This window comes from Rhinolophus sinicus, chromosome 14, assembly GCF_057876585.1.
Source record: "Rhinolophus sinicus isolate RSI-liver-muscle chromosome 14, RSI-T2T, whole genome shotgun sequence".
NCBI lineage: Eukaryota > Metazoa > Chordata > Mammalia > Chiroptera > Rhinolophidae > Rhinolophus > Rhinolophus sinicus.
The window spans coordinates 20,908,077-20,923,129 of NC_142514.1; the positions used below are offsets into that span (position 1 = coordinate 20,908,077).

At 54.2% G+C, this 15,053-nt stretch overlaps 1 protein-coding gene across 1 annotated transcript; it reads right to left on the minus strand.

Annotated features, from left to right (window-relative positions):
• Positions 1-4,650: 4,650 nt before the first annotated feature.
• On the minus strand, positions 4,651-14,616 carry MATN1 (matrilin 1). The gene is made up of 8 exons (XM_088790814.1): positions 14,325-14,616; positions 12,215-12,561; positions 9,506-9,728; positions 8,397-8,522; positions 7,515-7,931; positions 6,774-6,926; positions 5,842-5,922; positions 4,651-5,191 (listed from the first exon to the last, which is right to left on the minus strand). The coding sequence occupies exons 1-8, from the start codon at positions 14,416-14,418 to the stop codon at positions 5,142-5,144; spliced, it is 1,491 nt and encodes a 496-aa protein (XP_088646940.1). The 5' UTR covers positions 14,419-14,616; the 3' UTR covers positions 4,651-5,141.
• Positions 14,617-15,053: the final 437 nt, after the last annotated feature.

A 15,053-nucleotide genomic window follows, 5' to 3' on the forward strand; every position in this document is an offset into this window, starting at 1 on the left:
GCAATTTCTCAGCTCTCCCTACAGTAAGGATTTGGACCCAGCCCAGGGTCTTGCTGCCTCACTCTGACTGCTGGCCAGCCACGCTGCACAGGACCCAGCAGGGCCAGCCTCAAGGTCACCATGTCTTCCTCAGTGTGGGCTGTGGCCAGCCCTCAAGGAGAAGCCAGGAAGATCGGAACTGCCCCTAGAGCCCACAGCCTGATGTCGCTGCTTCCTTCTTCCTCCCTCCCAGAAATATGCCCCTTTCGGCTCTCCTCACCCTCCCCACATACCTCACTTTCCAGATTTCCCCTGCAGGTCCAGCCCTCAGCTCCCTACAAATCCTCCTCTTCTGGCTTCCCCTTGAGGGCTGGCCACACAGATGCCCATCCCAGCTGAGGTCTCTGCACGGCCTGCCTCACACGAGTCCCATTTGTTAATTGAAGACTGGTCACACTACTTCCTTACTTAAAACTCTTCAGTGGCTTTACACGACCCTCCAGATTGAGCAGGGGCTCAATCCCCGCTCCTGGGCCTCCGCCCTGCTCCTGGCTGCTCCCCACCACCTGGAGCTGCATCCGGCCCTGGGAGGGCCCAGGCCTTCCTGCCTGAGGGTCCTTGCATGTGCTGTTCCCCCCGCTTGGCATGCTCTTCCTAACTCCTAAACTGCTTTTGGATCCACACTTATGCCCACCTCTTCCAGGATGCCTCCCCACGGCCCCATGGCTTCATGAGACCCTCTGTTATACACCCCTGCAACACACCCTAATTTCTCCATCTTGCTATCACAGCAGATTCTCTATGCAACTTTCTGTTTAATTGTCTGCCCCACTAGATGGGGAGCACCATGAAGCCAGAGACCCTTGCCTTTTTTTATTTTATCCCTAGTGCCTTGTGTATGCTTTGGCCTTTGTCAATGCCTAATAAATGTGGAAGAGAGAGAAGAAGGGAGGGAAGGAAAGGGAGAGAGGAAGATCGGAACTGCCCCTAGAGCCCACAGCCCGATGTTGCTGCTTCCTTCCTCCTCCCTCCCAGACATATGCCCCTTTCGGCTCTCCTCACCCTCTCCACATACCTCACTTTCCAGATTTCTCCCGCAGGTCCAGCCCTCAGCTCCCCACAAATCCACCTCTTCTGGCTTCTCCTTGAGGGCTGGCCACCCCCACACCGAGCTCTCCCTCTGTCTAGGTGCCCTCAGCATGGCCACATGTGAGGACAGTGATTGCCCTGTTTACCTCAGGAAGCTGAGGTCAGAGGATGAAGGAGTTTGTTCAAGGCAGGGGGACTGTGGGGACCCACTCCAGGGTCATGTGACTCCAAAGACAGGGCCACTAACCCTCTGATATCATCTCCCCACGGGACATTTCCTGGCAACTTGGCCTGGTGTTTGGTCTCTGCCAGGCCAGACAGGTACCCTGGGCACTTCTCTAGAAAAGACATACTGGCAGCTTTCAGCCTTTGAGTACACACCATACGCCCCTTTGGAGATTTCTCCTTGTTACTCTTGTTTCTGGATCATCTCTCCATTTAACAGGTGAGGAGCTGAGGCCCACAGGGAGACGAAATAACTTGTCCGGGCTCATACAGCCAGAAATAAAGTGAGGCTGCAATGCCAGCCCATGAGCACAGGGGCTTTTGTCTGCTTTTGTTCTCCACTCTAACCCTAGTGCCTAGAAGAGGGACTGGCCGAGGGGTAGTACCATCGTTTGCCATGTAACTGAGCGATGGAGCCAACCGGCTGTCCCTGGAAGCTTGCAGGCTCATACCACCCTCCATATCTTGCTTCCCTGAGCCCTGGCACACTCAAGCTGGTGCCCCTCAAAGCAGAGAGAGGCAAAGCTGTCCTTGTCTTTGCATCCTGATAGAGCTGGGGGTCGGTACCCATTAACAAGACACAGGCGGGTCAAACCACCTGGCGAGAAGCAGGAGACTTGCGAAGAGCCATGGTACATACTCGAGGTGGTCTCCCACTGGATAACAGATGCTCCAGGTGGCACAGCCACTGCAGGCCAGGTAGTGGAAGCATCTCAAGGGACACCAGTGCCTGATGGGAGCAAGGGAAGTGTTGAGGAACTGACACGCGTAGGTGGGTCCCTGAGGCCTGGAAACCACACTCCAGATGGCAGCACCCTGGATGCAAAGTGTCATTGGCACTGTGCTGAGCACTCCCCATTCATGATCGCATTTGTACCCAGCAACCCCCGTGAGGCAGTGCCAGTATTTCTTTTCTACAGACGTAGACTGTGGGGCTTAGAGAGGAGAAAGGTCCTGCCAAGTTACCAGGTAGTTGAGGAGTGCTGCTGGAACCCAGGGTGGTCGGTCCCTTCCCAGAAGTGAAGGATAAGAACCAAGACACCAAAGCCACCAACATACACCTGGGTGGAGGAAATGGAGGTCAGAGGACAGCTAAGTCACGGTTCTCACATTGCATGAAACAGAAACTGACTCAGCCATGCATAGCTTTGCTGAGAAGGTTTTCTGGGTGTCTTATGGATGACCAAGGCAGTTAAGGTCGCCAGGCCCAACAAGGGGGACCAGGGAATGACTCCATGGGGTGGATTAAAAATGGCCACAAATTCCTTGTCACTCTCCCCTCATGGAGAAGTGGAGCTTATTTCCCCACCCCCAGAATTTGGGCTGGTCTGCTTTGACCAATAAAATGCAGCGAAAGTAATTCAGTGTCAATTTTGGGCCTCAGAACTACAAAGCTTTTGGAAGCCCTGAGATGCCAGATGTGAAGTCCAGGGCCCCTGCCGGAGAGACCATATAGAGAAGGCCCTGAGGCTACATCAAGAGAACAGGAGAGAGAGAGAGAAAGAGAGAGAGAGAGAGAGAGAGAGAGAGAGAGAGAGAGAGAGAGAGAGAGAGAGAGAGAGAAACTTGCAGCCATGTCCACCAAGGCAGCGGTCACATGAGTGGGCCATGCTAGATGTTCCAGCCTGGCTGAGACCCAAACAATGTCAGAGCGTGGTGGGTACTGTGCCAACACCACATGGAGCAGAAGAACCACCTAACTGAGCTCAGTCAACCCACAGAATTACAACAAAAATAGATGGTTGTTGTTTTGAGCCACTAAGTTTTGGAGCGGTTTGTTACACAGCAATAGATAACCGAAACACCCTTGAACTGGAAAGCCATCAGAAAACCAGCAAATGCTGTTTTTCTCTTCCCTGAGGATGGCAGCAGCCTCCAATCTCTGCCTTTTATTGCACCTGGAAGAAGGTAGAGACTTCCTAGCTCCAAGACCAGCAGCCAGGTAGCTTGTGTCTGCACGTCCAAATTCCCAGAAGAGAGACACTGATTGGCCCAACTTGGGTCAACTGTCCACCCATTGTCCAATCAGCTGAGTCCAGGAAGCAGGGTCACACTGCATCAACATGGTGCCACCCTGCCCTCCGTCCTGTGGGGGGTACGGAGGACATAATCTCAGAAGAAGGGAAGTGTGGGCTGAGCAATCACCACAGATGTGTATGACATGGGCCCTCCTCAGACAGCAGAAACACCCTAGCCCAGGGCCCAGCACAGAGAAAGGGCTCAGTGAGAGGTGTGTGTGGTGGTGGCTGTTCCCTCTTCCAGGGAGGTTGTGTGACTACTACGTTGCTCTTGTGGGGCTAGCTGTTGTACGATGTGGCTTCTGAGTGTTGTTCCTAGTGGTCTTATTCTGCCTCCTTGAACTGCCTCTAAGGAAGATCTTCCAGGATGGTCTGAGCTTCTTGTAAGCTCTCATGCTCTTTCCATGCTCGCAAGTGTGAATCTAATAGTAACACTAAAAATGGTCCATTAAACAGGAATGAGTTCAGAGAATCACCAAGCTCCCCCTCTGGGAGGCGAGGGATTGAGATTTCAGAGGGGCACTGCTCCAGAGGGGCCTGGGAGAGGCTGGCAGATCCGAGGTGGAGTTGGGGGGACTTAAGGGCCATCAGTCCTTCCCTTGTGCTGTCCCTGAGGTGGGGGCTGCAGGTGTCTGTGTTACAAGTGCTGGTGAAGCTTCTGAAACACAAGGAACCAACAGAGAGGACTTCAACAGGGGCACCTGGGCCAGCCCAGGATCAGGCTGGGACCCTTCCCATCAGCGTCTCACATACACAGTCACCCATGGGCTCCTGGTACAACCCAAACCCACTCTCTTTTCTTCCAGCTGCATGAGAGTGACTCTGCTCAACTGTAAGTCCCTTAAGGGCAGAGACAGTGTCTTTCTCAGAGACCACAATCTCCCCACTGTCTGACATGGGGTATGCGCTCTGTAAGTGTTTTTGTCTACATCAAAGAATGAACGAATGAATGAATGAGTCTGATCTGGGTCCGCTGCCCTTCTTTTCCAATGCCTTTTTTCTTTTGATGTCCTGGAGTCCTGGTTGCCAGTCATGGCTCTCCAACTGACCCAGTGCTGAGCAAGTCACTTCATCAGTCAGACGCTCAGCTTTCCCATCTGTGAAATGGGGATGAGTCAAGTCTGTTCAGAGTAAGGTTACTGGGAGGATGAAATGAGATCAGGGAAATGAATGTGTAACTGAAAAGGCAGGACAATGTGGGTTTGGGGGTGGGAGCTGTTGGCGTCATCACTGCTACCCACCATTGTCACCATCCTGAAATCAACCCCATCCCTCATCACCCGCCATGCTCATCCGTCTTTTCTCCTGCTCCCCAAATAACCATGCTGCTTCTGGCCCATCCGGTGCTTAAGTTAAGTCACATTTAATTGTTTCTTCAAAAAGAAATAGAGAAATCAGAAAAGAGACTCACAGCACTTGCAGTCAAGAAAGGGTTAACTAAAAAAATGGGAATATATTAAGCTTTTGATTGAAAAAATGCAAACAAAATCCCTTTCACACTCACCCCTGTGTTCTCACTCTTGCACAGAAGCAGACACACACCCCGCCCTCAGGCACATACACATGTTCCCAGACACTCATGCACTCCCAACACACACACACACACACACACACACACACACACACACACACACACACACACCCTGCAGGGCTAGCAGGCTGGTGGAGGAGGGAGAGGCCTGCTGTTGTCCCAGGGGCCTGCCCCTTCCGAACCCCCCTCACTAAATGGCAAAGCTAGACTAAAGTCGGGGCTGTAGGGGACACACACAGGACTCTGTGAGCTGCGCGTGGGGTGGAGCGATGGAGAAGCCGCTGCGTGGACAGGTGGCCTTAGACGATCCTGTTCTCCAGGATGGCCAGCCGCTTACTCACAGCTTCCAGTGGACTCAGAGTTAAGGAAGGGGCAAGTTGACCAGAGAAGGGCAGTGACGGTGTGGCACCCGGACTCCGGACCTTCACTTCCTGTTTCCTTCACAGTGCTCTTCTTCCAGAGCTTTCTGCCACCGCAACCCCCCATAGCATGTGTTCTCCCCAGTATCAAAACTCAGAATGGTTCTCTCCAAAAAACAAAGCCAGTACTATGAGCCTCAAATGCCCAGCCCTGCCCAGTTGCAGGTTTAGGACTGCTGGGTCCCCCACCTAGCCCTGACCAAGTGACAGGAGCTATTTGGGGCTCAGCTCCATCTGAGTGAGGACTGGTGTCAGTCGTCACCAAGAGCCTGAGAAGTGGGGTGTCCACAGACACCATGTTTTCCTGAGTGTGTCCAGAACTCTGTGTGTGTCCATCTCTAGACAGACCTCTGCTTCAGTTTTTCTGCTTACCCTCTAGGAGCCCCTGCTTTAACAGGGTCAGTACCAAAGCTGGTGCCAGCCTATTTGGTCAGAATACAGCCCACCTTAAGCAGGAGGCAGGCAAGGAGGAGCCCACCTACACCGCACCACACAAGAGGGCGTGGCTCCCTCTCCTCTTGTCACAGTGCCCTGCCCCCTGCCCCTTTCTCCCCGGCCCCGCCGCCCAGAGAAAGGATATGTTTCCTGGTCAAGGCCTGCAGCAGCCCCTCCACGTTGGCCTGGAATTTCACAATGGACTCACAGTCACAGGGGTCTTCCTCTGGAGCAGAAAGGAAGTAGAGAAAGAGAAGGGGATGGTGAGTGGTTGCCCAGACGGGAGGTAGGGTAGTCGCTGCCCACGGCCAGGACTAGGGAGTCTTGGGGAGTGTGTGGCCTAGGACATCTGAGGAGGCACAGAGACATGTAAAGTTCTTGGGACAGACCTCCCAGGAGTGATGGAGGGCAACCCCTGAATGTCTTCCTGATCCCCCAGATTCTGATAAAGAACTCCAATAATAGCCTGACCGTGCTGAGCACCCACTATGTGCAAGACACTGCTGTTAGGGGCCTTTATGTCATCTTGGTGACTCCTCACCCCAATCCTTTGGGACTGAAATCATTAACCTCATTTTACAAATGAAGAACCCAAGCGTTGGAACAACTTGTCTATGGAGAACACCTAGCTAGTATCAGAGCAAAGATGAAAACGCAGGCATGTCTGGTTCTGGAGTCCATACTCTTTACCCCTGGGAACCAGGGCGTAGGTCACCAGGCAGGATCGGGAGAGGGAGCAGGATTCAAATCCTGGCTCCCCCAGTTATTAAAAAGTATCTGCCCCACTGGACTTGGTTTCCTGTCTGTAAAAGAGGGACAATAACACTCCTATCAAATAGGATCGACTGATTTAATCATTAGAGAGTACTGAGAACAGTGCCATTCGTGTACTGAGCATTCAATACATTTGCCGGTAGTAAGAGTCAGACTGGCCAGCCTGCTTCTTGGTTCTGCCAACTCTTGGTGCCACCCAGTTCCTGCTTTTCACCACCCACATCCAATTCCAGAACGGCTCCATGCCCCAACCCCAGAGCCCCATCTGCCCCTCCCATCAAGGCCAACTCTGGCCTCACTCACCCACGCAGATCTTCTTCTGCAACTTCTTGGCAATCTGGTTGATGGTCTTGAAGTCAGCCGTGTAGAAGTAGTGCTCTGCCACGGGCTCCGAGGCAATTTCCCTCAACTCGTCCTCCACAGCATTGCCCACACCCACAGCAAACATTTTAAAGCCTGCCAAGAAGAACAAGACAAATAAGGGTGGTGGTGGTGACAGGCAGCCATAGCTGAGCCTCTTGGAGAATGCCTGGGAAATCAACACCAGAACATCCCCTGCTGGCAGCTGATGGAATTGCAGGCACAATGCCTGGGACAAAGACATTGAGGAAGTCAACACTTACTGAGATTCTACTATATGTCAGACCTGTGCTGACTTCCTGTACTGGGAGCTTTGTAATCTCATTTAACTCTCATAACCATCATCTGGTGGTTATTATTATCCTCATTTAATGGGCGATAAAACAGGCTCAAGTTTGTCCCAAAGGGGGGCTAGCTTCCAACAGTTGGCATGTTCTTGGAAACATTCAACTGAAAAAGTTCCAAGCCCCACCTACAAAGGGACCACCAAAACAAGACACTTCCTTTTCAGGGGCCTGTTCTGTCACCAGTAAAAGAAAGATATGGATGAACCAATCGTTCCTATTCAAATTGAACCTAGGTTTAGGGCACTAATCAGAACAGACACTAAGAGACATTACAGTTGGGCTGTGCCATGTACCCCTGGCCATCAGTGGTGTTCAGGGTCCAGGAGGAAGTGCCTACCAAGGTCCTTGGCCTTCTTGGCAGCGTCATTGATGTAGTCCTGGCTCCGACCATCAGTGAAGACGATGCCCACCTTCTGGGCCCCAGGCCTCGCCCCACTGGACACAGTGAAGGAATTGTCAATGAGGTACTTGAGTGCAGCCCCAGTCATGGTCCCCTTCTCCATGTAGGACATGTTCCGCACAGCTGCCTTGATGTCCTTCTTGGTGTGGAAGCGGCCCAGCGGGAACTCCTGGCGCACAGAACTTGAGTATTGCACCAGCCCCACCTGGGCCAGCTTGTCTGACACATCCAGCGTGTCCACAATCTGGTTGATGAACTTCTTCACCAGTTCAAAGTTCTCCGGCCGCACGCTCTTGGAACCATCAATGAGGAAGACCAGGTCAGTGGCCGAACTTCCACCGCCACCACTGCAGACTGGAGAGTGTGGGAAGGTGAGAAGATGAAGCTTAAGACACTCATCCATCCTGACCAGTGGCTGGGTACCCACCACACACCAAGCTCAGTGCTGAGGACCATCCCATTTGGTCCTCAAACTCCCACTAGAAAGCCGAAGTTCCTGGCCCCGTTTTACAGCATTGAAAACTGAAGCTCCGAAAGCTCTTAAATCACACAGCTCAGAAGTAAGGGCACCAAGACTTGAACTCAAGACTATGTGACTCCTTCCCCCACACTAAGCCCACCACCCACTGTGACAAAAAAGAGGGACAGAAATCAGAAAAGAACTTTCTGCAGATACCAAACTCTAGAAGGCATCTATCACCTTTGTTGATGGGTCCAGAGGCAAAGTGCAGGGAAGCTCGGATGGGCTGGAGAGTAGCCAAGGCCCCATGCCCTCCCTACTCCACCCTCCCTGCGGCTGCCTGTGTCCAGCCCACTAACCATTGCAGGTCTTGCCATCACTGTTCAAGGTGAAGCCCTCTCGGCAGGCACAGGTGTAGGAGCCTGGGGAGCTGACGCATACCTGCTCACAGTCGTGGTCTCCTGTGGCACACAGGTCTGACACCACTGTGGGGACAAGACGAGACTCAGAATCTCACAGTCACAGGGCCTTGGACATCTCAGCCAGGATGGGCCCTCACACACTCAGGGAAACTGAGGCCCCCGACCGGGTAGGGTCCAGGCCCGAGACCCTCAGCCCGGGGCCGGAATCACTGCATCAGGGTTGACACCCCTGAAGAAGGTGATAATGCTAATGATAAAACTAAAACTTCCTGCTAAAGAGGTAACGGTCACAGGGGTAAGACCTTTTTCATCTGTTTTGTTCACTGTTGTATCCCAGGTGTCTACAACAGCACACGCAGCTTAAAACAGCACACAGAAGACGCTCAACACATATTTGTTAAATACTGAGCACTATACCATGAATTATTTCATTGAATCATCACAATTAAGATACATGCTCTTCTTAGATCCATTTTACAAATGGAGAAAGTCCTTTCCCTAGCTCCGCCCCATCCTACTCGAGACCCCTCGACTGACTGGTCACATCCCAAAGACCGCCCACAGGCCCACCTCCCCTCTGCGAAGGACTCAACCGTCTCCTTCTGTCCACTGCTCAAGCCCCTCAGACCCTCCCGCATCATGGAAGACTTTGGCACCCAAACCCCCAGGACATCCAAACATGCACAGGTTGTTTTAGGCCCTATCTTTACTGCATTCCTGCTCCTCCTAGGTTCCTGACAGGACCCTGCCACATAAAAGGGATCTTGGTATCCTCTCTGCCCAACTCCCTTAAACGGACTAGGGACCCGCCCCCGAATCAGGCCCCGCCCATAGCCCCGCCCCTGGTACCGGTCCTACCTCAATCTGACCCAGGTTGCACCTCCAACCTTGCCCCAATACACTTAGGCCCTGCCCCCAGCTCTGGCCCACCCCTGATGTTGGCTCTACCTTAGTCCCTGCCCTGTATAGGCTACTACCCAGCCCCCGGCCCCAACGCTGACCCTTTCAGCCCCGCCCCCGCCCTGGCTTCGCCCCGCCTTGCGCACAGCAGAAGGCCTCCTGGAACTTCTTTGACAACTTCTCTATGACGTTGTAGCTCTCCACGTAGTCAACGTGCTCGTCCTGCGGCTCGCTGGCGATCTGCCGTAGCGTGGCCTTGTCCACGCGGCCCACGCCGATGGCGAACAGCTCAATGCCGCTGGCCCGGGCCCGTGCAGACACGTCCCGCACGCTGTCCTGGGGCCTCCCGTCTGTCACCACGATGACCACCTGCAACGCATGGGGAAACGTATGAGAAGTGGCGGGTGGGTCGGGAGGAGGGGTCCTGGGGGGCCACTGGCCCTTCAGTAAACCGTTAGCAGAAGAAGAGCCTGAGACCCAGAGAGGCAGAGCAGCTTGCCCAGGTCACACAGCTAGTTGGCTGCAGGTGGATCTGATTCCCCACTAGGATTCTGCCCCAGGGAAGAGAACCTGGCTAAAGGAAGAACGAGACAGGTTTTCTCTGGCTGAAAGACATGGCCTGGCTGGGTGTTTGTTCTCCCATCTGACTAAGGCCTCTGAATGTCTCCTCTCTCCAGCTGGCAGCTCTGTGACCACAGAGGGCAGGGCCCTGTCTTCCCCCTCAGTCAGGGGCCTTTGAGGACAAGGCCAAACAAGTGGGCCCAACACCGTGCAGTTCTGCTCTTTGGCCACCAGAGGACGACAGAGGCTAATGAATGGCAGCTGGGCCTCCAGTCTGTCCATCCTTCCCTTCTAGGCCCTGAGAGGGAGCCATTCCCACATAGATGCCCAAGAAACGGAAGAAGGATGCCGCCTTTTCTCTATTCCCAGGATGCTACTACATGCCCTTTCCACAGAGGAAAAGACTGTCTGCTCTCCTCCACAAGGCTCCTCTGTTCTGCACCTTGGAAAGGGAGAGAGAAGGGGAGCCGGGCCCTCATTACCCCCTGCCTGACTCTGCCCTGAATGTGGACCCCCACGGCCCTGCCCAAGTCTGGAACTCAGCATCCAGCCCACTTTGCTGCTTCTCTGCTTCTGACTTGGATCTGCTTCTGATTCCTGGGTCCCCATCCCTGGCCCGGGTGCCCAAGCCCCATCTTGTGACCTGTAGTATAGTGGTTTAGACAAGGCTGGGTTATAAATGCAGCTCCACAAGTTACAGCTCACCTTCTGAGCCTCTGTATCTTCATCTGGAAAGGGGGGTTGTGGTGAGGTCAAGTGAGATGATTCAGGGTAAGAAGCCAGGAAGAACTATTATTTGTAGTATTATTACACTGAGCGCCTGGAGAGTGAGCCTGTACAATCTCTTCCCCTTCAGAGGCCTGGACTCCTAGCACTGAAAACCTAGCTGTGACTATTCATTGCCACATACATATCCCCTCAGGTCCTCTGTATCCTTGAGTCCATGCTGTTCCCCTTCAACCACTTTTGGGACTTTGGAGCCACCTTGTAGGACTTCCCACAGGTGAATTCCAGGCTGAACACCTAATGTCTGCTGCCAGCTCCCCTAGACCCTCTGTCTCTATGTCAACTAATACAGGAACTCTTTCATCACTTGCGCACCCCAGACCCCTGGCCTGATCTGGGGTGAAACAGTAAACTCTGAAGATGTGACAACTGCAGATGTCACCACCATCCTCTTCACCACCTCTCTCCATAAGGATCACCTGGGGCCACCACATCCTCCCAGCCATCATGACCATCTACCTCACCTCATGTTGGAACTTGTAAGTGGCCCCCATAAAATAAGGCCAACAGGCTGCCTGATGTCATTTCTTTGAGGGCTGTAATGGCTGGGATTATATGCTATTGTTTGTGAACACGTCTACCACTTATTAGCTGGGCAAGTTGCTGAAGCTCCCCATGCCTCAGTTTCCTCATCTGCAAAATAGGGATACCACCTCTGAGCAGGATTGTGTTCATTCAGCCGTTATATGTCAGCAACTACTACGTGCCAGAGAGTGGTCTATGGATGAGAATAAGAAAGAGTATCTCTCTGGGCTGGGGCCCTGGGCAGGGAAGTGGTGAGTTCTCAGGCCAACAAGGGCTGCAGTGCGGAGGTGGAAGGACCACTGGGGGAGAAGACACCTGGCAGGCCCTGGGCTGAAAAATTACACTGTGGGTACAAGGTCTGTGAAAATTCTCAGCCCTGCCTGGAGCCTTTGCTGACTGTGCGACTTGGGAAACCTCGCTTGGTTTTCCTGCGCCCCCCGCCCCAAAGGCTTATTAAATAAAAAATTAGCTAATGCTTATATGGGGCTCATTCGGTGCCAGGCACTGTTCTGAGCACTTTATGCGTATGACCTCATTTAGTCCTCCGAAGAGCCCTTTGAGAAGTTTTATGTTACTCCCATTTTAGAAGTGAGGTCTCTGAGGCACGTGAGATGAAGTAACTTGTTCAGAGTGGCACAGCTACTATGGCGGAGCAGGAGCTTGAACCCAGACAGACTGGTGGTCATGTCCACGCCCTTAACCATCACGTAAACATCTAGACTGTCTCACTCTACCTTCGAAGAGCTCAGACTGACTGGGGAGGCAAAGTCGACTAAACTGAAATAATCAAGTGCTCTCCTGGGATTGGAAGGGTGGTGAAAGATGGGTTCAGCTTTGCCACTTCTCTTAGCTGGGTCTCCTTCCCAACTATAAAATGGGCACTTTGTAGGGGTGTTGGGAGAATGAGAAGGTATGCAGGCAAAGAGCTTAGCACACAGTGGGAGCCTGCAAATAGCCGGATCCCAGCAGGGCGGGGCATGTACCTTGCTGATGTCGGGGGAGCTGGCACGACCCCCTTCAGCATCACTGAAGGCCTTGGTGACAGCAAACTGGATGGCCAGGCCAGTCATGGTGCCAGTGGACAGCGGCCGGATGCGATGCACAGCCTGCAGCAGCGCGGCCTTGGAGCCATGGGCCCGCAGCGGGAACTCCTGCTTCACCGAGCTGGCATAGTTGACTACGCCCACCCGGGTGGCATTGGGCCCCACATTTAGGGACTCGATGACCTGGGACAGGAACACCTTCACCTTCTCAAACTCCACGGGCCGCACGCTGCGTGAGCTGTCGACAACAAACACCAGGTCCGTGGGCCGGGTCCGGCAGAGGTGCCCTGGGAGGGGCAGGAGGAAGAAGGCAAAGATGGAGCAGGGGGCAGAGGTCAGGCGGCTGGGCCAGGACACTCGAGGAAAGGAACAGAGTATCAGCAGCTACTTAGGTCCTGACTAGAGGCCTCAGGCCGAGGAGACTGGACTTGAGCCAGGCTGGCTGGGTCCTTTTGCCAGCATGTGGGCACTTGGGCAAGCAACTTGCCAAAGTCCCCACAGCTCAGCCCCTGGGAAAGAGGCTCACCTCCTGCCTTAGGGTAACTCACTTCACTTCTCTGAGCCTCAGTTTCCTCGTCTGTACAATGAGATTCCTTACAGGATCTTTTGAGGATGAGCGAACGTGCACATAGGGTGCTAGCACAGAGCAACGATGGCCTTAACAAAACCCACTTCTCAGGTTGCAGCCCAGAATGGCTGCCATAAACAAGGGCCAACTGTTTCTCCCAGCTGGGCAGGAGGGCACTGAGGGTGGGCCCTCCAAGGGTGGTCACAGTCCTGAAGGCCAACACACTGCCCATCAACCTGGCCACTTTCATCTGCGCATCAAAGCAAATCACCAAAGTTTCCCTCAGCCCGGCGTGGCCGGCTGGCTGGTGTCCAAGGACAGGAAGAAAAGGCAGGAATTCCTAGTGGTCACCTTGGCAGCCTGATCAGATGGGCCCCCAAGACACACCCCCGAAGAAAGATGTCTTTCCAGGCACCCTGGGAAGCGGCACCCAGTGCTGGGGCGTGTATGGAGTTGGAGTGAGGCAGACGGGTTCAAATCCTGGCTCAGCCACTCAATGGCCTGGGCAGGTCATTGCACCTTCAGGAGCTTCAGTTTTCCCATCTGTCCAGTGGGGAGAAAGGCTTATTGCTTGATGGTGTCACTGGCCTGGACCCGCAGTCTGTGGGGCTCAGTACAAGGGCCCTTCCCTCTCTATACCGCACTAAGTCAAACTGAACAGAGCTGCTTCTAAGCAAGGATGAAGGAAGAATTGGGAACGGAAGGCGTGCTGGGCTGTCCCAGATCCCAGCCACAGTGCTCTAGACCCAGGCGCCAGAGTTCCTCAAGGAACCTTTTAAATGACCTGCAGCCACTCCCTGGTCCCTACTAGCTAAGCCTACAAATACATAAACTGAGGCCCAGAGAGGGAGGGCGAATTGGCCGCACCATAAAGCAGGGGGTCGGGAGTGAGGAGGCTCGGAGGCTCTCACTGTGTCATCTTAGGTCCTCCCCGTTCTGGCCTCAGTTTCCCCATCTGTACAGGAAGAGATGGGTATTCTAGGAGTCAGTGTCCAAGGCTGAAACTCTGGGAGTGGTACAGCATGCAGGAAGCCCAATCTGGGATGTGCTAGAAGGGCTGCTGAAGGCGGAATGGAGTCTCAGCCTTTCAGAGCTGCACTCATCACGGAGTCATGAGCTCAGCCTGGGCTTGGTGCAGCTCCAGACATCAGCGTCTCTCTGCGTGGCTTCTGCCCTAAGTGACCCAGAAGTCAGCAGTCCCTGCAGCATGCATGATCCCTGAGAAACCAGGGAAGGCTCTGGGCCTCCAGAGAGGGGCCCACTCATGTCCCCTGACAGAACAGTCTGAGGGTCACCCCTGCCCTGGCCTTTGTGAATGTCACCATCTCTGTCCCTGTACCATCCTGCTGGCCAGCCTGCCTCCCTGCCCATCTCCGCATCCTGGATCCCATTTAACCTCTGCCCATCTCTCTGCCCAGTCCCGCAGGTTGTTGCTCAGGGGTCACTCATCCAGTGTCCCCCACCTCACATAAGCCCCCTCACCTCTGGACTGAGGGGCAAGCCCGAGTGCGCGCGAGGCCAGGAGCAGCAGCAGCAGACCGCAGAGCACAAGGCTGGTACCAGAGACGACCCTCATGGTCCTGGCAGCGCGGGCACAGCCGGCACAGTTGTGGGGGCCAGTGGGGTCCCAGCCTTATCAACCTTGCTGCCCAGCCTCCCAGCCAGGCGGCCCCCTACTGACGTGGGGGCGCCCTGCCCCGGTCCCTAGCCCCCTTCGGGGGGCGGGGCTGGGCTGAATGGAGGTGTGTGTGCTGGGAGAGGGAGGGAGCCGCCTGGCTTCAGCTGGAGAGGCCCCTGCAACCACAAGGGCTCCTTTGCCTACAGAAGCAACCAGAGCTGCAGCTGGAATTCAGGAAATCTCAGGTGGGTGGAGGGTGGCTCCTTCAGGGGCTGGAGCCTGCACTGACCCATAGCTGCCACTCTAAGCCCAAGGAAACCTGAGTCCGATGGCCTCACGCCCCAGCCCTGCCCTGCCCCTCATCCCACACCAAATTCTTCTCTTACCTGCAATTCCAACCCCAATTTCCTCATGGAACACACTTCCCCTTCTCCAGCCTCGCCTGTCCCCTGCCTCTCCACATGGGCCCTGCTCTCCAGCTGCACCTGGATTCTCAGAGTTTTCCTCCAGGCCTGTGCACAATGCAAGGCCATCTGCCCAGAATGACTTTCCTCCCACTCACTCTGCCTAACAGAATCTTTCAAGATCATAAT

Coding starts and splice junctions, on each gene's coding strand:
- MATN1 (XM_088790814.1), bottom strand. CDS start 14,418: ATGAGGGTCGTCTCTGGTACCAGCCTTGTGCTCTGCGGTCTGCTGCTG. Junction 12,562..14,324: donor GCTTGCCCCTCAGTCCAGAG/GTGAGGGGGCTT, acceptor TGCCCCTCCCAG/GGCACCTCTGCCGGACCCGG. Junction 5,923..6,773: donor GCAGAAGAAGATCTGCGTGG/GTGAGTGAGGCC, acceptor TTTCTGCTCCAG/AGGAAGACCCCTGTGACTGT.